Genomic DNA, 27,839 nt, shown 5'->3' on the forward strand with positions numbered 1-27,839 from the left:
TACATTTTAGGAGCTTAAGCACAGTTTAAAAAAGGGAAAAAAAAAAAAAAAAGACACCACAATGGCAAGGCTATTGAAAAATTGACTGTTACAGGAAGTAAAATTAAATGTGGTAAATCAATTCTTCTGATTTAAAAAACAAACAAACAAACCTCACCGCTGTACTGAGGAAGTAAACGCATCCAAATGCAAATCTTTCTTAATCTAGATAACTGTTTAGTTAAAGTGCTTTTGAAATTACAGTAAACAAATTCACATTTGTTTGCTGCACATGGAATTTCGGTAAGGTAAAAGAATTATATCGTTATTTCTAAGGCTGTACTAAATTGCTGCAAGTTACCAAAAGCATTCTTATTTTATACACTGAAGTAAACGCAGGTTTGCTTAAATTGTATGATAACACAGAGCTACACAGCTTAATTAAGAAAGTTCTGTTTATTAGCTTTAATTACTAAATTACTATTCCTTGAATGCATAAGCAGGTGCTGTTAAGATCATTGAAAGTATACTGAAGTGTTTATAATTAAATGCAAAATAATGCAAATATAGGCACAGGCCAAGATTTTGCTTAGAAAAAAAAATGATAGCACAAAACAATTAGGCAGCAATATGAAGGCAATAAAGAACAGCTTCATACAGGCAGTTTGCTTCTGAAAATCAGATCAACTGTTTAGTTCCTAAGTACAGGCTTACAAGCAACCTTTATGCATCTGCATTTGGAACTTTTAGAAGCAATGTAAGCATGTATGTAGAGATGGCAACCTAATATTAATACAATACAGAATCTTTTCAAGTTTCATCTCAAACAATTAAATGGTTCAGGAAGTGAAGTGAAAATTATTACTGTAATACAGTTCAAACAAAACCTTTTCACCTGGAGCACTTTCAGGATTACTCTTAGTATAATGAACTGAAGAAAAGATGATGAGCAAGACCTCCTAAAATAGCATATAATACAGTAGCTAGGGCCGTCACCTAAGGGACTGTATATGCAGGCTCAACTCTTTATTCTTCTTGGTTTAGACCAGGGAATTGAATCTGTATCCAAACTAAATGCCCAAACCGCCAGACCATTAGCTACCAGCATGGAACTTTGTCGTTTTCCCTTGATGGAGTTGTTTCGCTTTGTAGAAATTGCTGTAAAAATCCATTCTGTAAATTCTAGGGTCAGAAATAGAATTGTATTCTAGCTGAAGGGGTAGAATGCCCATATCAGGTTCTGGAGACCTTGATTCAAGATCTCACTCCTATGAGTATTCAGTTATTTATACAAAGTGGAGCAGCTCCGATAGGATGTAAGAGGCTGAGAGAATTAGGTGGAAGAGGGACTTCATCCTGTCTTTCCACATCCCAGGTGTCTCTCCTTGAATTTGTGCAGATAGTGTGAGCTTCATTAAAAATAGGACATTTCTCAGTGGAGAAAACCTGCCTTATTTAAGAAAGAAAAAAATAATAATAATAAAATCATGACCAGCTTGACTGCACAGAAGGACTTATGAACATTACTTCAACTTGGCTTTGAAACCATTACAAAACATTTTAATGCTTAGTGTGGTATAATGATAATGCATTTTTCAATATTATTTTTCATAATGTAGATTTTGTTTTTGGTAGTCGGGCACATGAAACAGACGATATCTGTTCGAAGGTCCATGCTTTTCTTTGTAGGCTTCTTGGACTGTCAAGGGGTCACATTCTTAAAATTAGTTTGGAGATCTTTGTGCTACAGTGATTAATAACTGCATGTGAATAGAGAACAAAATGATGAGTTAGAAAACTTTGGTTCTCAATAATTTTCTTAAGAAAGTCGGGGGAAAAGGGATATAGATTCTTAGAAGCTGTGTTTGGAAACAGAGCTACAATGTGATAAAGACAGACAGTTACAGATAGTGTAGAACTCAGAACGGTCAACAGTCCTTCATGTATTTATCAGGAAGAATAACTATTTTAAGAGTAATTTTCACTAATTGCTATCAAAGAGAAACCAACTCTCCTGAGCTGTCAAGCTCACAAATCCTCTGTCTGCTTTGTTTCATGCCCAGTCATTAGTAGTAAAGATATAGCTCACATGTTTACAGTCATGATTTATTAACACATTTCTGAAACATTACCCTTTCTGGCTCTACAAAATGTACCGTACTAAAGGAGTCCTCAAAGTAATACATTTATCATTGTTGATCAAGTCTCTGTGTCAAAGCATAAATCCACAGTATTCCAAAGACAGGAAAACTCCTGTATTGGGAATTGAGCTGTATACAACTTCCAATGTTCAAAACCCTAGCAAGCATGGACAGTGAGTTCCAATATATCTTCTGAAAAACCAACAGATTCTGTTTCTTCTGGAGCTGAGAAGCCCAGATGGTTGGGTTGCTTTAGGGCTATCTACAGATTTTGAGGAAATCTGTGCATGTAAGGTACTACATTTAAAAAAAAAAAAAAAAAAAAAAAAAAGGTACATTTGTAGAAGTATCTCTTAAATAAACCCCTCACTATGACTTTAAAATCTTTGCTATGGCATGGAGTAATTAATGAATGGAAAAAAAAGAGAGGGGAGGGGGAAAAAAACCAATGTTTTTGGAGGCTGAGAAAATATAGGTAGAAGACTTCTGGTATGTTTTGACAGCTGTATTACACTGTTGGTTTAAACTGAAAAAGCAATGAGTTCTATTTAAGAAAAAAAAATCCTTAAAAAAAATACACTAGGATGATTTTGTGATTGTTTAAGCAGTCCTGTCTACAGGTTGCAGCCAATTGTCAGTCCTACTCTTTCTCTTCCCTTTGTGTTTTCCCACTCTTAGGGCCTCCTTTGCACTAGTACTAGAAATCGTGTGGCTTGCTTATCTGGCTGAAACCTTCCTTTTTTCTGGCTGATTTCACAACATATGCTAGTGCCAACACAAGGGAGAAACAACTACAATCTATGCGGATTGGGAGGAAATTCATGCCTTTCAGGCCAGACCACAGTTGGATCAGTTTAAAGTGATGGTGAAATTATTGTTTTAGAAAGACCAACTTAGAAGTACAGCGTCATGTAATGTAGTTTACGCACTCCCTCACTAGAGTCTGATTTTTTTTTTATTAACTCAATATTACTGCAAAGTAAGAGGAACACTTGTATCCACCCATCTTAATGAAGACTCACCTTGAGTGAGCTCAATATTATGGCAATCCTATTATTATGGACTTCATTTTAATAACAATAAACAGTTTAATCACAATAGACCTTCCAGCAAATAGATCTGTAAGTGTTTCATTATCTAGCTCTTTGTAAAATGGTTCTATTTAATCAAAACACTTTATTGGCATGCAATGATGATTTATTTACATAGTAGTTTAAGAAGTGAAAACAGAAAAGATTGTGGCCAAAATAATCATGTGTCTGTTACACTATAGTTTCTAAAATTGCCATGTAAATCACGAATGAGTTCTAGTCTTCAAACGCTTAAATAATTAAAAATAGTTTTGAAGAGTGGTAGAGTATTTATTTCCTGTGTTTAAACAACAGATTTTATAGTCATGTAGTGACTATGTAATGCTGCCTAAAAAACAAATATGTCTGCATACTTTATCATATAAAAGAGATGATATATATTAGAACAGATCATAGAAAACATTTGTTCTTCACTACCACATAGACCTAATATCTTAAATGAGAACTGTTAAACATCACTGATGATAAATTCAAAACAGTATCTGATTACAATATTGGATTATTCTGATTTGCTTCAGTTCGATATTCCTAGGAGTTATTTATTGTTGTAGGGTGATATTACTCTTGAAAAGGTCTCTATTTTGAGAGAGGTTTCTTATTTTCCCCTTTAGCATAAGGAAACACACAGTAAAGTTATGCCTGAAATTTGGGAAATTTCAGTTAGAAGGCTAGGTGGCATGTAATTCTTTTTTTTTTTTTTCTCTCCTTAAAAGGAATATTTGCAAGAGCAGCTGTCTTGTAAGAATTACTCTGAAGAGAGTGTTACCTCCAATCAATGCCTGCCTTTGACACTGAAGGGCAGAGAAGAGCAGGCTGTCTTCAATCCTTTCCAGGTGTACAGCCAATCTTGTGCAAAAGTGTTCAATCAGGTTTGTGAAAATCTGAAACCTTGGTTATAGTATAATTTTTACTTGTCAATCTTATTATGATCATGATAATGACAGAGACTGAAATTATGAAAAAGGAATTAATTACATGAGTTCACTTTTGATGAAGTGCAAAGGAATATTATTACTCAGGATTTTAATGAGGGCACTCTCTACAATATCATGGTGTTCAAAAAGCCATTATTGTCCTTTTCTTTTATCAGAATTATTGCATATAAGAGCAATTTGCATTTAGTTAGACTTTCTGTGTTAGTTCAGTACAGTGAAGGAAAACCTATTAGTAACAATGACATGTATTACATCTGTGTAATGGTAGATGAGGCTAGTCTTAGTCCTTTGAAAAATCATGGCAAATCTCCAAGTGCATATTTAGAGTCTTACCTGATGAGTCTTTCACAGAAATGTTGAACAGTAATGTAAACTTTGGAAATACAAAGAAGTGAGAGTAAGTGTTGGAGGGGGGAGAAGTGAAAGCATGCATTTCTGTGTCACTTTCCTGGTATCATAACAAATATATAGAATATACCTACTTGCATAAACCTATACCAGGGACCCACATGACTAATTCATTTCACAAAACGAATTGTATTTGATTGGACTTGGACACCTAAAAAATCTTACACCATGGTTTCTCAAGACTTCCTAATCCATCGTCTACAGTTTTGATTCTTCCCCTACAGTTTCAAACATTTAAAAAGGAATGGCATTAAAGTTGCATGAAATTCACTTTACAGACTTTTGATTGAAAGACACTATTTTTCAGTACGGCTTTGTTTTTAATTTGGATCATCTGCATTCTCAATTGTGAACACTTTGGTCTATTTCACCAGTTGTATTGCTGTAAAATATACCCGTTTTTCTTCTTTTTTTTTTCTACTTGTTTAATCAATACTTAATCATTGTCATGTTACAATCAAAGTGCTAATGTCCCGAAAAAGGAGATTAATATCAATTTCACGTGGCTTCTCATTCCAGAAAAACATGTTTTAAAGTGTCTTTTTTCCTTCCACTGGTCTCTTTATGTATATCCTCACTTGACAGAACCTAAGGGGGTACAGATTCAATTTGAAATGCAGAAGATAGTTCACATGCCTTAAATCATTGATAGTATAGTAGAATAAGACCTTCAAGTAGTGACAACTCAGGGCAGAATTCTTCTGCTATATGATGGGTTTGTAGTGCTCTATTAATCAACAGATGACAATGGATAGTTCATATTAAATCACTTTGTATTTTGTAAACTTTTGGCATAAAGTCTATTATCAGAATATGGAAAAATATCATAGAATTAAGAAAAAAAAACGTAGATCACAAAAGGGGGGTTGGACCCAATGATCTTTCAAGGTCCCTTCCAACCCCTACAATTCTGTGATTCTGTGAAAGCTAAAAGTATCTTGTGCCACCACTGTTGTTCCTAATGACAGATATATTTCCTGAACTTAATAATATTTTTAGAGATTTCTCCCCTTCAATACAAATTACACTTTTATTTAGTGGAGTGGGACGTGCTATTTATTAAATAGTGGTCAGTGTAGTTTGGTGTCTGGTCTCTTGCAGACTATTGCTAATCTAGAATACTGTCAGAAGATGCCAGAGCACCGCCAAGGAACAATTATTCTTCTTACGGAATACATCTTTTTCTTACGTTCATTCTTAGTAGTTGGCAACTGCCATGAATCTGAAGAGTTTATAATCAAGTTTATAATTTTTTTCCAGAGTTTATAATTTTTTGCTTTTTCTTTAAATCTAATGTAGCCAGATGTCTTTTCAATACAGGAACTAGCGTTTGTTTCTTAATAAATTCCAAGTCAAAATAAGCCCATTGTGATCCTGGTTTCACATTGTTTTACTGATGAGTTAATTTTGTATAGTATTTAAAAACTTCTCTTTAAGAAGGGCTAAACGAATAGACAATACTGCTTATTGAGTCCTGCAAGTTGACCAGAGAATGTTTGTATTATGCTATGCTATATTATAACTGTAGACATGTTCTTAGCTTCCTCAGTAGAGGATTGTTTAAATGGAATTATTTCAAAAGCTTTCTGAAAGATAAGTTATAGCAAACATATCATATATATTGCTTTCTGATCAGTTTTTGCAATACATTAGGGTGGTTGATTTTTCTGTTCTGTTTTGCTAATTCATCCCCACTGTGCCATCTTTGGCAAGCTACCTAATTATAATTTCTATGAGTTTTACTGCTCCTGAAACAAAGGCCACAAAACTGCTATTTTGAGATCAACTCTATGATTTTTGTTAAAGATATGTAATGCTTTTTACCTTCTAACCCTCAGTTCAGTAGATGATTCTATGAAGTATGTCACTTCTGTTAACAATTCAGCTATTTCATTCTTACATTCCTGCAAAAATCTTGAATAATCACCATCTGGTCCTAGTAACTTGTTGCTCTTGATTTTATCAATTTGTCCTGACACCTCAGTCTCTGCCAGTGCTGCTGCTCTATTGTCTAATAAGATTAAGTCCAGGCTGTACAATGTCTCAACAGTATCAATGAAGAAAAATATTTAATAAATATATATATATATTAATAAATATTAATAAATATATATATTAATAAATATATATATATTTATTTTCCCTTTTCTGAAGTATGGAGGTGTTTTGTGTGTGTAGTTGTTGTTGTTGCTTTCTATTTCTTTTTTTTTTTTTTTCCACAGAATTGATCAGCCTGGTGGACTGAATTTTATCTGTTAGACTAATAAATTTTCCTAGTTGCCACTACTGGCAGTTCAGCTTCTCCTTTTTATCTTGCTTGATTTTACAAGTATTTCCTTTGTATTTACTAATTTCTAATTCATTGCAGAGTATTGAACAGTTGCTTTTCTCCTCTGTATTCTCCCACTCTTCTTTCAGTGGAATCTTTTCCTTATTTCTTGTTTATCAGATGTTCATTGATTCTTCTTCTTTGTTTATTTTCCACTTTTATTTTGTTATTCCTTCTTTAGCTTCTCCTAACCTCCCTTTCTGACTCTGTATTTCACCTTTCTTTTTATATGTTAATTTTAAGTGCATCCCAGAGATGACAATTAGTAAGAAAATGAAAAGAAGGAAGGGAATAACTAAAGGTGGAAGGAAAGGGAGGGACTACCTGGAAGGGATTGCACTGATTCTGCTCTCCCAGAACAACCAAGTGCTGTCAGCAAGAAGAAAAATATATACTGCATGACACACTTCAGTCTTCCTATTTAGCTATATTACCATTGTTATGACTAACTCCATCTTTTTTTTTTTTTTAACTGAGTGGTATTTTAGTGTTACAATAATATTTTTTTTAATGATCCCTTCCCAAGAATGTTGAATTGTAATCACTACTTGACCAGTCCTGACAATGAAAATTACTATTATGCAGCAGTTACTATTTTACAAACATAAGAATATGGTGCGTGGTCTTTTGTCTGCCCACCCTTATTTTATGTTGCTTTTACTTATTAAATAAGCAGCATAGAGTTGTATTACTTCATATTGTCCAGACTTACTGCTGTTTATAATAACCATCTGGTGACTGGAGTGCCTTATAAAAAAATAAACAAGTAAATCATCACTCTAATTAAGATACAGGTTACATCTTGAATTCCAACTATGCTAAGATTTTCATGACAAACTTTTTGCTGATAGCAGAAAATAAAAATTTCTGTTACATAAAAAGTTGGCAATTATTTTGTTTTCCAAACAAAGAGTCAAGCTCTCAGACAAAGTGGTTGGGCAGAATGCCATTAACAGTTGGAAGAATAACGGTTCAAAAATTGATTTATCTTTTTATAAATAATGGTTACATTCCCAAATGGATTTATAAATTAATTGCTGTCGTATTAGAATAAAAACCTTCTCCTGTGGACATGATTGATATCGTCTGTCTAAGTCCTTGTTCTAGACCCCCCTCCTTCTTGCTTAGTATATCACAGCTGGAGCTTTAATTTACTGATGATATTAACACTGATTAATAACTAACAATAGCTTCTTGCCATGTATCAACAGTCAACCATTACTGAATGGAACTGGGATTGGTCAAATTTCCTGCCAAATTATTTGGGACTGAAGCAGATGACCTTCAGGGTGCTGCTGGCACACAGGTAAAGGGATTCTGGCAATTAACTGTACTTTCCACTTGTCTGCCTTACTTTAAAATGGTCAGTGAATATATAGTTTTCTGGTGAACTTTATAAAATAATTTATAGATTTATTTTTAAATATGCAGTTTTAAAATTAAGTTCCTGTCTTTGTGTATTTGATTCATACAAAGATGAATTCCTGTTTTGAAGACATAGTTATTTCTGGCTTAGACATGAATCTATGTTGATATTGCCCATAAACTGTGCTTTGAAAAGAAATGAGTAATTGTTAACTTTGCTAGAGCTATACAGCCAACGGAGATTTCAACACAGAACTTTGGGGATGTTTGTTCAAATTGTAATGAGTCTTAAATTCATCTGGGGGCATGAAAAGTATAGCTAGAAATATGAAATATTTCTTTAATAGGTTTTAACTAATGAAACTTATTTTAATAGTGTTTTACTTCTAAAATTTATATCTGTTTGCCATCTAAGGAGATATTAAATTGAGGTTATACTTGTTAAAGTCAGAAAGAGCAATTTTTAAAGTTCAGAAAATTACAGGTGGAAAAAACGAGTGTATTTTATAAAATACTTGTTACATAGCCTTGTAAGAACTGGAAAACATATGTTGTGAACCAAAAGGTTTAATATTCCCTTCATAATTCTGAATCCTCATAAGGGTAATATCTATTATGGTTGTATCACTTGCCTTTTAAAGTGAATTGTTTTTCTATTTAGAAACTGGTGATGATTTCAAAAGTATATTACTTGCATGTCAAAAATACTTGTTTTTCTCACATTCTTAATTTATCGCTAGAAATTAATGTCCTACACACTTAACTGCGCCCTCATTTTATATATAAAATACTCTTGCAGTTTATTTCCATTCATCTTAATTTTGCTATGATAAATTTTTCTCTTACTTGAATTGTTATTTTCCAAAATTGTAATACAATTGCACAGAAAGTTATGCTGGCAAAAATGTGCTCTCCATTTTGCCAGTCAGTTCTTCTCTTGATGTCCTCTATTACCCAGAACCAAGGAGAATATGCGATTATGTGGAGATCTTGGTCTGTACCAGTAGTGCCATTTTTATGTTAAATGGCAGAGACAATTCAGCACTACTTTTTTTATTTGATAGTTCTCCTGATGATTCAGGATGACTCCTGTCCTTCATTTAAAAATGAACTAGTTTGTCCTTTTAAAAGAGAATTTAATAGACAGTCTTAGACTTAAGATGGTTCTGATACTTCCCTTTGTGTTGATGCCATCAACATGAGCCAAACGGAGTAGAGAGAACTGTTTTGCAGAGGGAACATTTTTCTGAGGTCACTTCTTCTTCAATGTCTTTAAACACATTTCATTTTCCTTTTGATCCCTGTACAAAGTTTAGAAAGAAGTCATGTGTATACCTTCTCTGTCCTTCTCTGTATTACGTTTTTATCACATCATCTACTGCTTCTCTTTTTTCCCTCCAATAACTGCCCTAATTTTTGTCATCCTTCCTAATTTGAAAATGTCTCCATTCACTGCCCTTCTACATGATATGAAAATTCTCATCTTGAAGTGACATTATGCAAGACATTAATGATTATCTAATGGATTTATTATTCAAACCGCTCCTCTCTATTTTACAGACCAACAGATCATCTAAACCCATTGTGAGCGTTAAGCAGAATTGCTAATCCTAATATCTCCCACAGTGACCAGCATCTCCAACCCAGCTTATCCTTATATGACTCAAATTTTAGCCTAGATAAAGTATTTCTGTTCATGTTTTCAGCTAGCTAGACCAATTCTTGCTGGTCTGGTGGTTACTCTAGCAAGCTTTACAATGACTCAGGTAGGCCCTATCTTTACGTAATGCTTCATGCTTCTTCCTAAAACTTCATAAATCTCAGCCTTACTTGTGCTTAGGTCTTAATCACGTACTCACTTAGCGTGATCCTTATTTTGACCTCCTGCTTACGTTGCCCTCCTCCATTGTGTTTTTACTATTTGCCTCCTAAGATGAGGTCAACAAAACCAAGGGCAGTAATTTAAGAGTACAAGCACTCATTTCTTTAACACACGCTAAAGCTTTCTCTTACCAGTTACTTCTGTGCAAATAAAAATATTTTTACCTGTTCTATTGAATATTTTACCTGTTCTATTCTACCTCTATAATGAGGTCTCTTTATTTTTATACTTAAAGAAAAATACTGTCTGATGTATATGAAGCAAAATAGGTATGTTCTGCTTTCACTTTTCTGGGGGGGAAAAAAAAAGTTTTAAAATGCTTAGGGGACTCATTTACAAGGGAAATGCTCCTCTAACCTAGTTAATGACTGAGTTAGGTGGGAGCGGGTTATGGGAGCATTGTCCCAGAGCCAGCAAGTGGTAGGCAAATTAATTGGTTGGTGGTTAGGGGAAAGTAAAAGACTGGTTAAAACAGAATGAATTGTTGTATACTGCTCACTGTTGGCTACACATGAGTGCATGAATCTATTGCACCCATTCCTATGACCTTCAAAGTAAGTGTTCAGAAGATCTTAAATGACAGGTGTATGTTGTTAATTACATCATCTTATTCCAAGGTTATCGAATATAGCAGGCTGTCAAGAATAGCTTATTTGAATTGAGCAATAAGCAGAAACAGAAAAAAATAATGTTCATACATATTTACAGTTCATACCTTTAGAAACTATTTAAAAATCTATCAGAAAGACATATATAGATTACTTCATTTCCTTCCTGGTTTTATTTGTTATTCTTTTTATATATAAAGAGTTCTAGCTGCAAAACCAAAAAACATACTTTTCAATTACACTTAAAATAATACCTTTTAATAAGTTAGCCCATTACCAGTCAGGTAATTTGAAGTACTAGATTTACTCAAGTTTTCAAAAATGTCTCAAGTAGTTTCACAGAGATACATGTTGCTTTTCCAAATCTTCCTGGCACTCATCTAAGAATGTTCAGCTATTTTCATGATCAAACGGGAGATCCTTGCCTCTAACGTGTATCAAGACAAGAAGACTGTGTGCTTTTAGTTACTGTTTAATTGACGGCTATCACAACTTTTAATGACCCTTCTGCTCATAAAGGAAATAATATTGTTGCCTGGCTAAGTCATTATCTAGAAACTGTGCAGATTGTTGGTCAGACAGTTAAGACGATAGTTGATACAATCCCTCTGTAGATAATGCAACATTTGAACATACTTTAGTGACTGTGCTGGGTTGGCCTTGGCCAATAACTAGGCATCCATGCAGCCACTTGGTTACACCCTGCAGAAGGATGGGGCAAGAATCAAAGGGGCCACAGTGAGAAAAACTCTCCCATCTCCTCCACCCGAGCGGCACAGGGGAACAGGGAATGGGGGCTGCGGTCAGTCCCTGATGCTTTGTCTCCACCGCTCCTTCAGGGTCCCCCTCTGCCCCTGCTCCCCGTGGGGTCCCTCCCACAGGATGCCGTCCTTCCCGAACTGAGCCTGCGGGGGCTGCCCACAGGCAGCAGCTCTTCAGGAACTGCTCCCACACGGCTCCGTACCACGGGGTCCATCCGTCAGGAGCAAACTGCTCCAGCACGGGTCCCCCACGGGCGGCAGCTCCCCCCAGACCCCTGCTCCTGCGTGGGCTCCTCTCCACGGGCTGCAGCTCCGGCCCGGGGCCTGCTCCTGCGGGGGCTCTCCATGGGCCGCAGCCTCCTCCAGGCCACATCCACCTGCTCCACCGGGGGCTCCTCCACGGGCTGCAGCGTGGAGATCTGCTCCGTGTGGGACCCGTGGGTGCAGGGGGACAGCCTGCTCCACCAGGGGCCTCTCCACAGGCCGCAGGGGAACTTGTGCTGCCTGCCTGGAGCACCTCCTGCCCTCCTGCTGCACTCACCTGGGGGGCTGCAGGGCTGGTTCTCACATTTCTCACCCCTCTCTCCCAGCTGCTGTACCATAGTAGGATTTTTTTTCCCTTCCTTAACTCTGCTCTCCCAGAGCCCAGCCAGCATCACTCATGGCCCAGCTCTGGGCAGCAGGGAGTCCATTTTGGAGCAGCTGGAGCTGGCTCCTCTCTGACATGGGGTAGCTGCTGGGCTCTGCTCACAGAGGCTGCCCCTGCAGTTTCCTTCCCCTCTGGCCAAAACCTTGCCAGGTAAGCCTAAGACAAACGATGTCCAGAAATGTGTTCCTTTGAGAAACATTCGAACTGCCCAGCAACTTTTCAAAGTAGAGTAGAAAATCTGGAGTTGTTTATATATTGACTTTAGGGAAACTATCATAAACTAATAAATTTGTTTTCTGCTAGAATTAGGTAAAATATGTGTGCTAAATATGCACAAACACCCACATTCTTATAACTTCAGAATTCTTCTTAACATAGAATCACAGAATCATCTATGTTGGAAGAGACCTCCAAGATCATCTAGTCCAACCTCTGTCCTAACACTAACAAGTCCTCCACTAAACCATACCACTAAGCTCTACATCTAAATGTCTTTTAAAGACCTCCAGGGATGGTGACTCAACCACTTCCTTGGGCAGCCCATTCCAATGCCTAACAACCCTTTCAGTAAAGTTCTTTCTAATATCCAACCTAAACCTCCCCTGGTGCAACTTTAGCCCATTCCCCCTCATCCTGTCACCAGGCATGTGGGAGAACAGACCAACCCCCACCTCGCTACGGCCTCCTTTAAGGTACCTGTAGAGTGCGATAAGGTCACGGATGAGCCTCTTCTCCAGGCTGAACAACCCCAGCCCACTCAGCCGTCCCTATTAAGACTTGTTCTCCAGATCCCTCACCAGCTTTGTTGCCCTTCTCTGGACTCGCTCGAGCACCTCCATGTCCTTCCTGTAGCGAGGGGCCCAAAACTGAACACAGTACTCGAGGTGCGGCCTCACCAGAGCCGAGTACAGGGGCACAATCACTTCCCTAGTCCTGCTGGCCACACTGCTTCTTATGCAAGCCAGGATGCTGTTGGCCTTATTCTGTCTGATAAATTACTGGGCTGGCACTGTTTACGTGTGAAACTGTTGTTTAGGAGGGCAAAGACTATCCTTGGCACTAGGGTGCAATGCTAATGTAAAGAAAATCCTTTCATGCTGTCGAAGTTGATCTTGTACATAGTGTCTCTATTTTAAATCCTTTTGACTATACTTGGTAAGAACCATCTACTCACCTTTTATGAACTAATTTGTTAATATAGTTATGGCATTACCATTCAAGCACTAGTTAGGTGATTTTTTTATTATTTTTTTTACCATTGGTTATGCTTAATAAAACTGAAATTAAGTAAAAAAAAAAAAAATCTTGTTTCGAATTTCAAGTGATTGCAGGGCAAAATCTGCATAACTCTTGTATATTCTAGTGGATACACAGACACCATCTGTTGAGAATGGTAGCCATATGGTGAACTATTTATAGAAAATGTTTATATTCATTGTGTTGTTGATTATCTAGATATCCAGAAAATGCTCTTTTAAAATCCAGTTTATCAACACATGGAAAAATGTATTATGTAGTTTTGAAATTGAAAAGAATGTCAGCAAACTGCATGCACTTTGTTGCTTGTGGAGGATTTTTATGCAAATGTACACAAGCCCAAGTCTGAGAAATGAAGATACCATACATATGAAAAGGTAGCAAGTTCTTTGACAATTTTCTTTGTAGTAGAAACAAATAGTGGAAGAGGAGTTACGGGCATGATGCCAAGATAGAGGCCATATCTGCATGGCAGAGCATGCCAGTGTTATGTCTAGTGTGCTTTTGCATGTATTAGTCAAGCCTTCTTCTAAACTGCAGATGCTCCTAGACCTTTTGTATCCACACTGCCAGATATTGGAAATCAATATTGTTGTTAAAGCTACATGTCAACTATTAATGATGTGTTGGTGGAGAACTGTGATGCCATTAATACTGTAGTAATTACCACCTGCTTGGTGAGACTATAATGGATGCCCTTATGATGTATATGTGAACAGGTTTTCTAATATACATGGGAGGCTAGCAAATATGGTATCCCACTGTTACCAAATCAAAAGAAACAGGTGAAAGGTGTTAATTCATCACTGCACATCTCTTGGTTGGGCACAGAGTAAGGTTTAGATCCTGGTGCTGGATCGAAAAAGGAGTAAAAAAAGAGTTCCTTGGATTTTTGGACAGGCAAGGACTCTTTTCCATAAATAAGCTGGTCAATGAGAAGTTGTATGTCAGATCCATCAACATAAGAATTATCCTTCTTCTGTTTATCTTCTTCTGATACGGCTAATGAAACTACACTCTGATCTCAAAGGATCTGTCAAAAACAGCTTAGTTTCCTGCCTGGCAGATTTAAAGTATTGGTGACAGAATGTATATTGCTAAGCAAAAGGAAAGATGATACTCTGTAAATATTATCTGAATGCCACTTCAGCCATTATTATGGATACAACTTTAGCACAAATTGCACAGGAAAGTGAGGTGAAAGGTGAGACTTCCCATATGTAGTATGTTTCAGACTTTTCTGGTTGTTAGCAGTCTATCTCTCCTGCAGACATGTTGATGAATCCTATGAATAAAATAATATTCTCCAACAACTGATGCTAAAAAGGAAAGGACTGATGTATCCCAGTTAATGTGAGCTCCTTTTTAATACTTGGAAATTCTTTATGATGAGGCTTTACATGGGATGTGGAAGTATGTACTTAGCAGCTCTTCCTGAAGTAACAGCTATAAAATTGCTTCAATAAGGTTTTGTTCTAACGTGGTGCTTTCAATTGCTCAAAATCTGCCTATAGGAGAAAAAAAAAAAAAAAGATATTGGCTATGTTTGCATTAAAAAGTATAGAAAGCATTGCCTTCTGGCTATTTTGGCCTGTGACCGAAAAAGCATTTTGCTAATGTTGTCCCACTGTATCTTGCTTTCCCCATCAAAATTAGGTAGCATTTGTCCATGTTTGTATGTTCTTTGATATGTTTTGATGGAAAAAATAAGTAAATGTAACGCATTAATGCTAATAATGCATATATTCATTTAGTGTTAGAATTCATGTTTCATCAGTTTCTTTTAAAGTGTACATCTTTATAACTAGATATTTTTGTATACTGCAATCACAAATGATTATTTGGAAGTGTGACACTTTGACATTTTATGCCACTATCTAATTAACCTGGTGACTGGCATCCCATGACCTGGCTGACTTTTCTTAAAAATAGATGTATCCTTTCATCTGCAAACAATTTGCCTTCCTTTCAACTCTGTCTTGCATCCTGTTGCTAAGTAAGGATTCTTAAGTGGAGAAAATCATGTTTGAGGTCTTATCTGTTCTTCTTTCTCTTTCTGAGTCTTTCTGATCCAAGTTTTCATTCTTAGCAATCGTTAAGTGTCTACAAAAGCTCTAAATGCATATTAATGCACTCTGAGTACTGATTACCCTAACTATACATGGTAATAAGCTAGTCATTTCATCTATAGGCTTTCTCACTATACCCACAAAGGAAGAGGCTACAAGACACAAGCCAACAAAATAAAAGTCTGTTTTGCCCACCGCCCCATTGTTTCTTTCTTCTGTTTCTGTTAGATCAGGGATTTTCAACAAGGTGCTAGTAATACAGAATAATTTGGTTTCCATACAGGGAATCTAAATTTCTTTGCAAGCTGTAATGAGTTGAGACATGTAAATCCCCTGAAAGGTAGATGGGGAAGTAGTAATATCAAAGTTAAACAGATGGAAAATCTAGTTCTGCAGTTACTTTTAAGTTTTCTTCAACATTGTAAAATAAGTCTGTAGCAAATCCAAGAGTAGAAACTTGTAGTAGAAACTCTTGTAAGTAAATTTTAAGATGCAAAATCTAAAAAAGCAACAGTCCCAGTTGGCAACAAAGGACAGGTGTCTCACCTTTACTTATCTAAGCAATTTCTTGTAAATATAATTTGAATTACCTTGCAGTCTTCTTAGGAAGTGGTGGGCTGGTTAGTATGCTGAAAGAGTTGGGGAACAAATGTTGCTTTCTCTTGACCTTGAGACATTTGCTGTCCATAATAAAAATCAACTAGCAAGGACTGGTAGGTGCTACTGTCATGACAGACTTTTCATAGTTATAACTCCTCCTTCTCTATATTCTACCCTTTCTCCCAGAGCAACAGCTTTCCCACAGTTTTTTGGCTTTCTCACATGGCCTTGCTGGATGCACTTCCATTATCCTGCCTGGATTACCCTGGTTAAACAGCTAACTGCTTAAGAAAGGATGAGAAGTCCCAAAGATCTAATTGCCTCTCCTCCAGGACCAGTTGACAAAGTAAATCTTCCCCAGAAAGTTTTCTGATCATGACGCAATTAAATATGGGAGAGTTAGGCAATTTCACATGTGCCATTAATAGGCACTGTGACTTATATAGTCACCTTAAAACCTGCATAGGCACTGTGATTTGGGGCTTTCTGAACTAACATGCTGACTGATGATCTGGCCCAGAAAAACTGGTGGCGGTTGTTGTTGGTGATGTGGTTTGTTTGTTTTTCCACTATAAACATCTTTCTGGGATCTAACAAAAAAATTAGTCTTTGTAAAGATTGGGAAACCATTATGCATCCTGCATCATGTAGCAAAGAGGGAATTCAGAATTGTCATTCTAATAGTTGACACTGGAAAATGTCATTGAAGAAAGCTTTTTTATGTTAGTCTTTAGATTGACAGGTTATGACAAAACTGCATTCATGTTGCTTGAATACATCTTTTGTCTAGTTTTACATGCTTTTTGACTTGTCTAGAAAATGACATATTGAGGTTTTCATTAGTCTTAACCAGGTGTGATTTTCTTTATAGAAGATACCTTGGTAGGACTACAGTGGAAGGCGAATAAACCAGTGAAGCTTAGAAAGGCCATGGCCCTTCTTCGGATGGTAGTGATGAGTTGAAAGACTCATTAATCAACAACCAAGTCACAGGTGTGATGGCTTTCCTGCAAAGTGCCAACAGACTGTGAAAGTCACATCCAACACATGAAACTGTTAAACTAGACACATCTATAAACATTCTTAAACTTTTTTCTTCCCCTTTTAGTTGAAAAATACAACCCTGCAATGTTTTAATTATTGACTTTTAAAAATTAAAAAATAAATAAATCTCTTTTGCAAGGGACAATTTTTGTTTAAAACAAAAGGAAAAACAGGCACTGTTTTAGTTGTTGCCCATTTTAATATAATAAGTTCATTTAAGCACACAGTTTTGATTTGCAACGATAAGTTTATATGGTTGTTGTGCGTGTTAAATGTGAACAAAAGCTTCAACAGGAAAAATTAATACAGAGACTTTATGCATATAAATGAAAGACCATTTTCTTCATGATTTTTCACTCCATTCTTCTAGTACAAAAAATATCTGGAACAAAAACTAGTTATTCTGTAGTGCTGTACTGTAGACTGAAAGTCCTAAAGTCCTAAAATGTTTAGAGGATAGGATTTAGAATCTCTTATTTAACCAACTAGGCCTGGATTTTTCACCTGCACTAATGGGAGAAAAACATAATAAGAAGCTAAACAATGAAATATCTGTACACTTTTTCCACATCATTCTTCCTTAAACTCTGTGGATCCCCTGGAATTAAGGAAAGTCTAGTAAGAGGTCTTATAGCGCCCCATTAATTTTTCTCCCCCAGATTATCCTTAAATTGAAATATTCCCTGTAGATAAAAATTAATTTTACTCTGTCAAAGAGCAATGAATATGAATTTGCTTGGATTTGCTAATTCTGTGGTCTCCCTAACTCTCATTTTTTTCCAAATATGGATGCTCAGGATACTAAAAATATTTCTTTACAATCTGAAGCAGATGAGAAGGTGTCCCAGCTTTAAAAAAGAAAAAAAAAATCTGGTCTTGAATTTCATACGTGAAATTAACTTTACTTTGCAGTCCATGTTCTCCACTTCTTATGTCTGGATCACCAGTTGTAAAGTTATTTTGGTCTAATTCCATTTAAATCAATGGAACTGAATAAAGTGTAATGCTTGCAGGTTCAGCAACAGCACAATGCACACAAAAGACAAAACAATGGTGCTGCATATATTGATGAAGTAATAAGGTATTATAATAGTGATATATCAAAATCATATCTGCTTTGTCTTTACAAGGCTCTGTAAACAGATCTTAGACTGTATCTGTCTTTAAGGTATATCTGTAACAGATCTTATTTGATTACTCAACACAGTGCTACTCTATGTTATTGGAGAACTTGTTAAACTACGTAATGCTGTCATGTCACGTCACCCATTTTAGAAAGAGCTGTTGTAATTTCATTCTAATGGTAGTATATTTTAAAACAGATTTTGCTGTTGGGACCAGGGAAAATTTTATTTTGTTCCAAATTTGACCAAAGATTATTGCCTGTATTTGTGCCCGTTAACTTCCCGTTGTTGCTTTAACTCAGTAATTAAACACTCCCTCAAAAAACACCCTTCAGAATAATACAGAAATAGTTCCTTTAACTATATTAATAAAGATAGTGACAGCTGATTTTAAATGCAACCAAACTCTTCCCACTAAAGTGTTAATGAAATTATCAATAAAAAAGTATAATGATTTCGCTTGGGATAATTACATGGGTAATTTAACAGCACATTTGGATAAAAACTGAAAGCATTTGTATGATATATAGTTAAACCTCAGTAAATGGTATATAGAAAATCAAAAGCTTTCTTATTGTCTTTCAAGTACAAAAGAAATCTTTAAAATGTTAAGTAGTAGCACCGCTTTAAAAGTAAGTTTTCTTTCATTTCCCTCATGTTTTCAACATCACATTATTTATTGTTTCATATGGAATGACTGTCAGATCATTCTATAGAAATAGCATTTAATGTACTTAGTCTCAGAATAAGATGCATAAAGCCAATTGGCTGTTCTGTTGCATAGCTCATGGTGGATAAATGAGTGTTGCGTAAAAAAAATTGGATGCAGTATTTTCAGAATTTTAGCAATAAACAGGAACAGCATTTGAATGCTAAATATATGACTTTGGAAAAAGAAATATGTGGCAATACTGTGTTTGAAAAGAAAGAAGCCACAATTTCTAATGTGAGATGACTTTTTTTTTCTCATTAATATAGAAATACAATATTCAAGATCTTTCTTGATCTTGGTTTTCAGATGATGTGACTGCCCCATATACGGAGGTCAAGCTAATCTTGTAGATGTTCTTTAGTTCCTATTTCTTTGTGAGAAAAGGAATTCTTCTCTGGGGTGTCTCTGCTGCACCTACTGCAATCCACAGATGGAAAGTAGTTCTCTAGTAGGCCAGACCCAGTTTATTTACTGCTTTTATGAGGTCATAGACAGCACCTTAAGCTCATCTGGAGACCAAGGGGCTTTTGTGGTAATCACAGATTGTCTGATAAGCATACACTCAGTTCATTAGGTGAACTGATGCTTGCTCAAGTGTCAATTTTCTAGTTGTTTTGTATTATAGCCACGAGCTGGAATGTGTTCATCAGCTCGCTTTTTCCACAACACCGATGGGGTTTCAGAGAAACAAGCAGAAGCTCCCTATACGGAATAAGTCATAAATATGACTCAGACTAAGAACAGGCTCATTATTTTTAGACCCAGTCCCATCTACACACAAAATTAGTTGAAGCATCAACCTACATTAAACAAAGACAAGCAAAAGATGCAAGATCATACATCTTTCAAATATAAATAGCCAGTGCCAACAGCAAATCTGTCTCTCTTGCTGATCGCCTCCAAAAAATTCCATGTATGCACTGAAGATTATCAATAACAGAATGACATTGTATGGGACCCCAAACTTGAGACCTCTCTAGGAAAAGGAGTAATTACAACTGCTGTCAGACACCAAAATTTAAAAACACTCTTGAAAATGGAAGTAGTAGACTTATAAAGAAAAGTTATGTTCACTTTTGCCGATGTCTGCAAACAGCTTAACAGTATACCAAGTACTTAATATAGGTGACAGATGCAGCAGTAATTCCCCTGGACATTTGTTCCTATGTGTCACAAAGAGATCATTGACCTATTTCTGTGTAAACTTTCAAACCCAAATTGTCATGGATCAAGGTGACCTGTGACATTAAGACTTCTTGAAATTTGGCTCAAAGATCATTCTCCAATACTGTGCCCAAACCAGAATGACTTAATACTAACCAGTCTCAGCCAGCTTCAGGCCATAACTTTCTGAACAAGAAAAAATCAATGACAGTCAGTTGGTAAAGGGTACCTATTCCTTTTTTCTTACCAACCACAAAAAGCAGTGGGTCTGGAACAAGATTTGTGTGACTATTTTCATAGTTCTAATGTCTTCACTGTTGTTAAATATTTCTAACAGAAAATTAACAGATTATGAGGTGCTTATTCCCTCAAGACAATGCCTTAATTTATTTTGCAGCAGTGTAAAGGAATTGCTCTAATGCTTTTAGAAATATAAACATTGTCAAATTGTTGTTTACTTTATTGATTCTTAGTTCAGTGATGACTGAGTTACTTTCGCGGAAACTATTCTCCTTATACCATGATCTTTTAAGTCTTTCATCAATTTAATTCTATTTGCAAGTGGTTTCCAAGCCTTATTTAAAAATAAAATAAATAAATAAATAAATTTCTTATTCTTTAAAAAACAAAACAAACAAAAAAACAACAAAATCTATTAGTCTCTTTATCTCTAAAAATTATGTTAGGCTCATAGAATCATAGAATACTGTGAGCTGGATATTCTGTAATACTTTATGGTAACAAGGGTTATCAAGTCCAACTCCTGGCTTCTCACAGCACCACCCAAAAAATCAAACCCTACGTCTGAGAGCATTGTCCAAACTTTTCTAAAACTCTGGCAGGCTTGGTGCCATGACCACGTCCCTAGGCAGCCTGTCCAATTCCCCAACCACCTCTGGGTGCAGAACCTTTCCCTACCACCCAGCCTGACCCTCCCCTGTCCCAGCTCCATGCCGTTTCGTCGGGTCCTGTCGCTGTCCCCAGAGAGCAGAGCTCAGCGCCTGCCCCTCCGCTCCCCTCGTGAGGGAGCTGCAGGCCACCATGAAGCCTCCCCTTGGCCTGCTCTGCTCGGGGCTGAACAAACCCAGGGACCTCAGCCACACCTCATACGTCTTGCCCTCCAAACCCTTCACCATCATTGTTGCCCTTCTTTGGACGCTCTCGAATACTTTTATGTCCTTCTTATCTTGTGGCAACCAAAACTGCACACAGTACTTGGGGTAAGGCCACACTAGTGCAGAGCAGAGTGGGACAGTTCATTCCCTCAACCAGCTGGCAGTGCTGTGCCTGATGCACCCCAGGATATGGTTGACCCTTTTGGCTGGGCACACTGTTAACTCATGTTCAACGGCCGTCAACCCGAACTGCAAAATCTCTTTCTGCAGGGCTGCTCTCCAGCATTTCATGCCCGAGTCTGTGCATGTATCTGGGATTGCTCCATCCCAGGTGAAAAAGCCAGCCCTTGCCCTTATTAAACTTCATATTGTTGGTGACTGTCCAGCACCTTAATTTGTAACGATCTCTCTACAAGGCCTCTCTACTCTCAGGGGAATCAACAGGTCATCCTAACTTAGTATGATCCTCAAACTTAGTGTGCATTTGAGTCCTGCATCCAAGTCATTTAGAAAAATGTTGCAGTGAACTGGCCCCCAAAACAGAGTCCTGGGGAACCCTGCTAGTGACTGACCACCAGCCCGATGTAACTCCATTTGCTATAAACCTTTGAGACTGAACCATCAGCCAACTTCTCAACCATTCTATAGGGTACTTGTCTGGCTGTATGTTGGACATTTTGTCCAGAAGGATACTGTGAGGCGAGTACTGAAAGCTTTGCTGAAATCCAAAGAGATCACATCTACTGTATTCCCTTGGTCAACTAGATATGTAATCTTGTCATAAAAGGTAATTAAGCTAGTTAAGCAGGATTTTCCCTTCAGGAATCCCGGCTGGCTATGACCAATGACTATGTTGTCAAGTCCAGCCTTTCAAGGGAAAAGAGAGCCTGGATGAAATTATCTACCAACCTGTGCAGTTGCATCTTGAAAACCTCTAGTGGGATTTGACCACATCTCTGGTGAGGTTGTTGCAGTGACTGATCTCTGTGTTAAAAATTTCTTATGTATATGAAGATGAAACCTTACCTGGTGCAACCTTTTACCCCTTGTCTTCTCCATGTGGCTGCTTGTGAAGAGAGAACCTCTGTCCTCTTTGTAGGTGCCCCGTAAGTATGCGAGTAATGTGATGGGGTGTCCCCTGAGCCTTCTTTTCCCCAGTATGAAAAGACCTAACTCCTTCAGTCCTTCAGATGGATTCTGCAGTCCTCTATTCAACTTCATGGGCCTCCTCTGGACCCTCTCCAACCCCACAATGGGTTTGGAGCCAGCCACATGGATCCTAGTGTCTTCTGACAATATAGGCTTTTGATGGTAACCACTTTCACCTACTGATATTAAGATTGATATATTTTTTCCTCTTGCAGTGTGTGTAATTGCATGAAGGTACAATACCATTGCTAGTTCTCATCTCCTTTAATTTTACTTTCAGCTTCTTGTATATAATTCAGTTAGACTATCAACAACTTTTCCTGTTCGTTCTGTACAACTGATTGTTCCACAAAATAACCCCTGAAAGTGTTAATATTGTATTTGCAGACTTTTTACCACAATGTTATTGGACCATTTTACATGAAAATACCTAAAATCATTCTAAGTAGCATCCTTGTAGATTTTGTTTCTTCCTCAGTCTGAGTCTTTTATACATTCAGTATCCTTCTTGGTAAGTCTGGATTTGTCATGATAGCCCTAGGAATGCATGCATGTATTCTAAAAGTCTAGAATGTCTGTCCATACAGCTTTAACAAGAATGGTTTTGCTTGTGGAATTTATTAGTTTTATCACCCTATGTTCATCTTTGCAATATAATCAGTCCATTTTATGTAGTGTATGTATATGTGAGTATTCCACCTCCCATCAATATGTATGATTCCATTATGATTCTTCAGTATTTTTAATATATCAGTGGAGTCTCCTTTTTTCTTCTCTGAGTATGTATAGATATTTGTTGAACATGGAGAGCTGGCTGCTTTGGTTTTCAGTTCTATTTTTATATTACTCCTGATTTTTACATTGCTGACTCTACAGTCCCTACCATCCCTAAATGTATTTTTCTTCTTTTTGTGTCAACAGTTTCATCTACAGTGATTTGGAGAGAATTTTTTCTTTTTTCTAATGGCCTCTTCATGACGTTTTGTACTGTCTTTTGTTAACTTTGTCAAATTTATTTTTTCACTTTAATCTGTCTTTGCTGTCACAGGCAGAATTTTCCTACATGGGTATTAATGAATGATTAATCTTTTTATTCCATACTAAAACATAATCCTGAAACAGCTTATCCATATCCTTAATCTAATGAGTTGTCTCTGTGAATTCAATACAATAACTTGAATTCAACATGTTAATCTAGGTTGTGTGTTTGCAGTTCTGGGGCTTGAAGAGGAGACTACTTAGAATTAGCAGGGGTTTTTTGGCCACCTATTCATTTTGTGGTTGCCTTTCTGTCATCTGCAAACAACTGTCTGCCTGCGCCACAGTATTTGGTCTGTATCTTGTCCATATAAGTACACTAAAAATAGATACTGCAGTAATTTTAATTCAAAATTGAATGATAGCTTCTGTGGGGGCCTACTGGATATTTTGAGTGTCCAGTGCTCTTCTGTTCTGTAAAATAAGTGAGTTATATAGCAAATTATACCATCAGACTATCCATTAATCTAGTCAGTCCCATGCACAGTTTTGAGATATGATTTCTTCAAACTGATTCAGTTATAATTTATTAGACATTATTCTTCAATGTCAGCAACACATGCTACATATCTGTTCATGTGAGGACTAACATATGCCCATACAAGATTCTGTGTTACAAGCTCCAGAACAGTAAAGTATTAAAGGGGGTATTTGCCATGAGTAAATATTAAAATAAATGTTCTGTTGACTTTTAAAAATAAAAAACACAGCACATTTAATATTACACATTTAATCTTTTGATTACTATATCATCTGTTGTTCTGGAATGCTAATTATTAGAACAAATGAAAATTTGAGTTTAAACAGCATATTAGTTCTTCCCAGTGGACTAAGAATTAGTAGAGGTTTCATATAGTGGATGTCAAATATTCGTGTGGTTAATGTAAGGAAGGAGTTAGAATGATTTTTTTCTTACTGCACTGAAAAAAACTTGGGAAAAGGGATGAAGAATTGAAGCTCATTCTTCTGTTGCTTAAAATACTGTTTATTGCAATGATAAACAAAAGACTGAAACATGTAGAACAAGCTTTGGTATAACTAACTTAATTTTAAAAGAGCTGGGGAGTTATAGAGAATGTACACCCTGTGAACTGGTTATGTTTTTCTTTAATGACATTTTCTCAGCATCAGATAAAAACATAAAAATGAAGCTTTTTTATCTTCTGCAGCAAACTTGTCAAGTTCTCAGTGGCATCTTTTAATTGTGAAAGCCAAAGGTATACTTCAACTCTCCTATGTTAAGCATTTATATCAAGATCTTTGGATGCTTATTTTTCTCTATAGTTTTAAATGTGTGGGAGCATTTGATCAGTATCCTTTTTATATTCAGAATGAGCCAGCTTCTGTCTCAAAAGTGTCTTATTGTCATGATGTCACTGCATCTCAAGATTTGTGACCTTTTGCTCCATATGGATTCATGGTAGACCACGTTGTGTTTTTGCAGACTAGATTGCTTTTGTCCCCCCGCTAGGGGGTATCAAAGCCTTTTGGACTAAAGTTTTACATACTAGTAAGTTTGCAAATAAATAAATAAATGAAATAAAAATACTATACTAAAATAATCCCACAACAACTGAAAGCAGCCAACAAGGAAACAAACCTAAAGTTTATGTATAATAAGGACCGCCAGATGTCGCAAAGGCATCATTGATCAACTGTTTTTTTATCCAAAATGTGGCACTTATATGAGGAATAGTAGTATTGTGTTTGAGAGTTGCAGAGGCCATAACAGGTCAGTGAAATGTCCTTCAAACATTTGATTTTTACGTTTGAGAATAGGCCAAGATGAAAAGATAACCACATATCTGACATTGACGTTACTACCATTTAGACAACCGATGCAATTGCCTTAGTGAGTGAGATCAATCAGACCTTTATTACTTTGAAAACCACATAAAAGATTTTTTTTTTCTTTAAAAATGAAGGTTCTGAACCTCATCAGATCACCAACTTCTAAATGTAAAATTATTAAAATATGTATACAAATTTTTATTTTCTCCCTATTCTTTTAAAAGTTGAATACTACAGGAAACATTAAAAAGAATAAGAAGTAGTCTTGAAAGAATTTGAGCTGAGTTGAACAGTATGCATAAATTGGCAGTTTAACAAGTAGAACTGGAAACAAGCATTTGATGATTGATTTTTTATTGAGACAGAATGAGAATGATAGTGGATAACGTGATTTTCCTTATTGAGAGAAAATATAGTGTTTTTCAACATGTCGTCAGTATGAATGGAAGCCCTGTCAAAAAAACTGAGCAACACATAATATCTTTTAAAAGGTAAATTAACATAAGTATATCACTTAGTTTATGGATCAAATTTTACACTTGTCAGTTTTATTCATAATGTCATAAAGTTTATATTGTAAAGATAGTGTTATTACCTTTGTTATGTCCTGGAAAAGCCTAATATTAACTGAGTTCATTGTAGAATTTAAAGTATATTCAGCTAAAGAAATGCCAGTGCAGAAAATTAAGTCCAAAATATGTATTCATGTGCAGATCTTAGTCAAATCCCTAGTAATTTTAAGTGCTTGAAATACATTATTCAACAAGTAACCTGCTGTATGTTTGCGTTTAATGGGCTCTGCTTGAGTATACAGAAGCTGTCAAGATAAAATATGGAACATGCATCATTCTAATTCAATTATGATTCTTCTTAAAAAATAAAATAAATGTGTGTCCATGTGGGTTAATGTTGTATGTGGAAATGTGCAGTCTTTATTGCTATGTTTGGATTTGAATTTGTTTTGTATGATTCCTGATAATTTCTCTGTTGCTCAGGTATATCTATATACATGCCACATACGCAACATGAAAATATAAAAAATATTTTTAATCGAATGTTGAAGATGTTCAAAATGTTAATTGAATTTACACTGAATGCATGTATGTATTTGCACATACAGGCATTTGTGCTTCCCCGTGTAGCACATTTAAAAAAAAAAAAGTGATATAGTTATGCATATACGTACATGCCTAATTGTTATTAAGGAGGTTAAATAGGCCCCGGACATTCTTCTAGCTTCAAATATAATGCTTGTTGAGAACTGATGTGTGGAAGCAAGCACACCTTCATCTCTAATTATGATTTCCTTGACATTTGTTTCTATAATTGCGATGACTGTAGAGTTCTTGACTTAATAGGCAGGATGTAGTTGCATAATATTCCACAGACTTAATTCTTTAACTCCATCTTTGAAATCTTCACAGAACAGTTGTGGGTTTTTTTTTGGCCATGGGTTTATAAATAGAGATAGGTTTTTATATACACATGTTTGTGTACTACACTTATGAGTTACACACATATGGAATACTTTGTGTTTTGTTCTAAGACTTTATGTATATTTAACCTTTAATTTAACTAGCAGGTTGTAAGATTTCCATAAAAAATAGATGAGCTTTGAACTCAGTGAATGTTATTGGTGTAGCACAATCAATCATTTCTAAAGGTTAATGGTGTTAAAAACAATGAGAACATATGTCTTATTTTTAATACTGTTATATTAGTAAAATTATTTAGCACAGATAAGGAATTTGTATCCTGTCCTTTGTGTTAAAATGGGATTTACAGTTTTGAATAGCAGATTATGGATTTTATTATCAAAGTTGAAGAAAGAAAAAGACAAATAAGTATTTATATAAACTTTCTTACTATGAATAAGATAATTGGTGATATGCTAGCTATGGCATTTCTCTAGAGCTAAATTAATCTGGAAAGTATTACAATCTTTTTGAAATGTTTTTACTTTTCTCTGTCCTCTTCTGCTATCTTTTAATAAAATATGACTTATATAGGTGTTATCCTAATTACATCATGTACGCAATTTCTGAATGAAATAAAAAGTCAGTATTTGAATGACAGTGTGGTGGGGGGCACAGGATTTCAAATGGTAAAAACCTGCTGAGGTAACAAAGACTGAATTTATCCCTATGTTGCATAGCTTCCTGATCATATCTTTAAACCTGATAGTAACAAAGAATATTTATTTGTTGCCAAGCTATTGTAGGATTTATTCCTGAACTCAAATCCCAATTATCAAGAAAATTGCATCCTCTTTATCTCACAGAAGGGTATACTGCATCATAGCATATTTGGTTATTTGGTACTATAATATGGTTACCTTGCTTGAAACACATGGTCTCTCTTGATATACAAGAAAAAAACTGAATCCATTTCAATAAATTAATAGGGATGAGAATCCCAATCCATAGTTCTTTTCAGAGGTTCACATACATTGTAATGAAATGCATTAGGAGTTTTCTTCACTTGAAATCCAAATGAGACCCATTTTGGCTCACACCCTTGACAGTCTCTTTTATAAGCACTGCTGTCTCCTGTTCATGTGTGGGCTTAGTAAAATGCTTCCTTTGTAAGATGCACAGAGACAATATAATGCCATGAAAGACGAAGGTG

At 36.0% G+C, this 27,839-nt stretch overlaps 1 protein-coding gene across 16 annotated transcripts in view; it reads left to right on the forward strand.

Annotated features, from left to right (window-relative positions):
- Positions 1-27,839, forward strand: part of KIAA0825 — a 259,062-nt gene that overhangs the window by 132,982 nt on the left and 98,241 nt on the right. For all 16 annotated transcript variants that reach the window (XM_083817020.1, XM_083817019.1, XM_083817027.1 and 13 more), the window contains 2 exons: positions 3,925-4,080; positions 8,095-8,189. In XM_083817020.1, coding sequence (XP_083673146.1) covers positions 3,925-4,080; positions 8,095-8,189 — 251 coding nt within the window. The remainder of the gene's footprint in view (positions 1-3,924; positions 4,081-8,094; positions 8,190-27,839) is intronic.

This window comes from Anser anser, assembly GCF_964211835.1.
Source record: "Anser anser genome assembly, chromosome: Z".
Classification (NCBI taxonomy): domain Eukaryota; kingdom Metazoa; phylum Chordata; class Aves; order Anseriformes; family Anatidae; genus Anser; species Anser anser.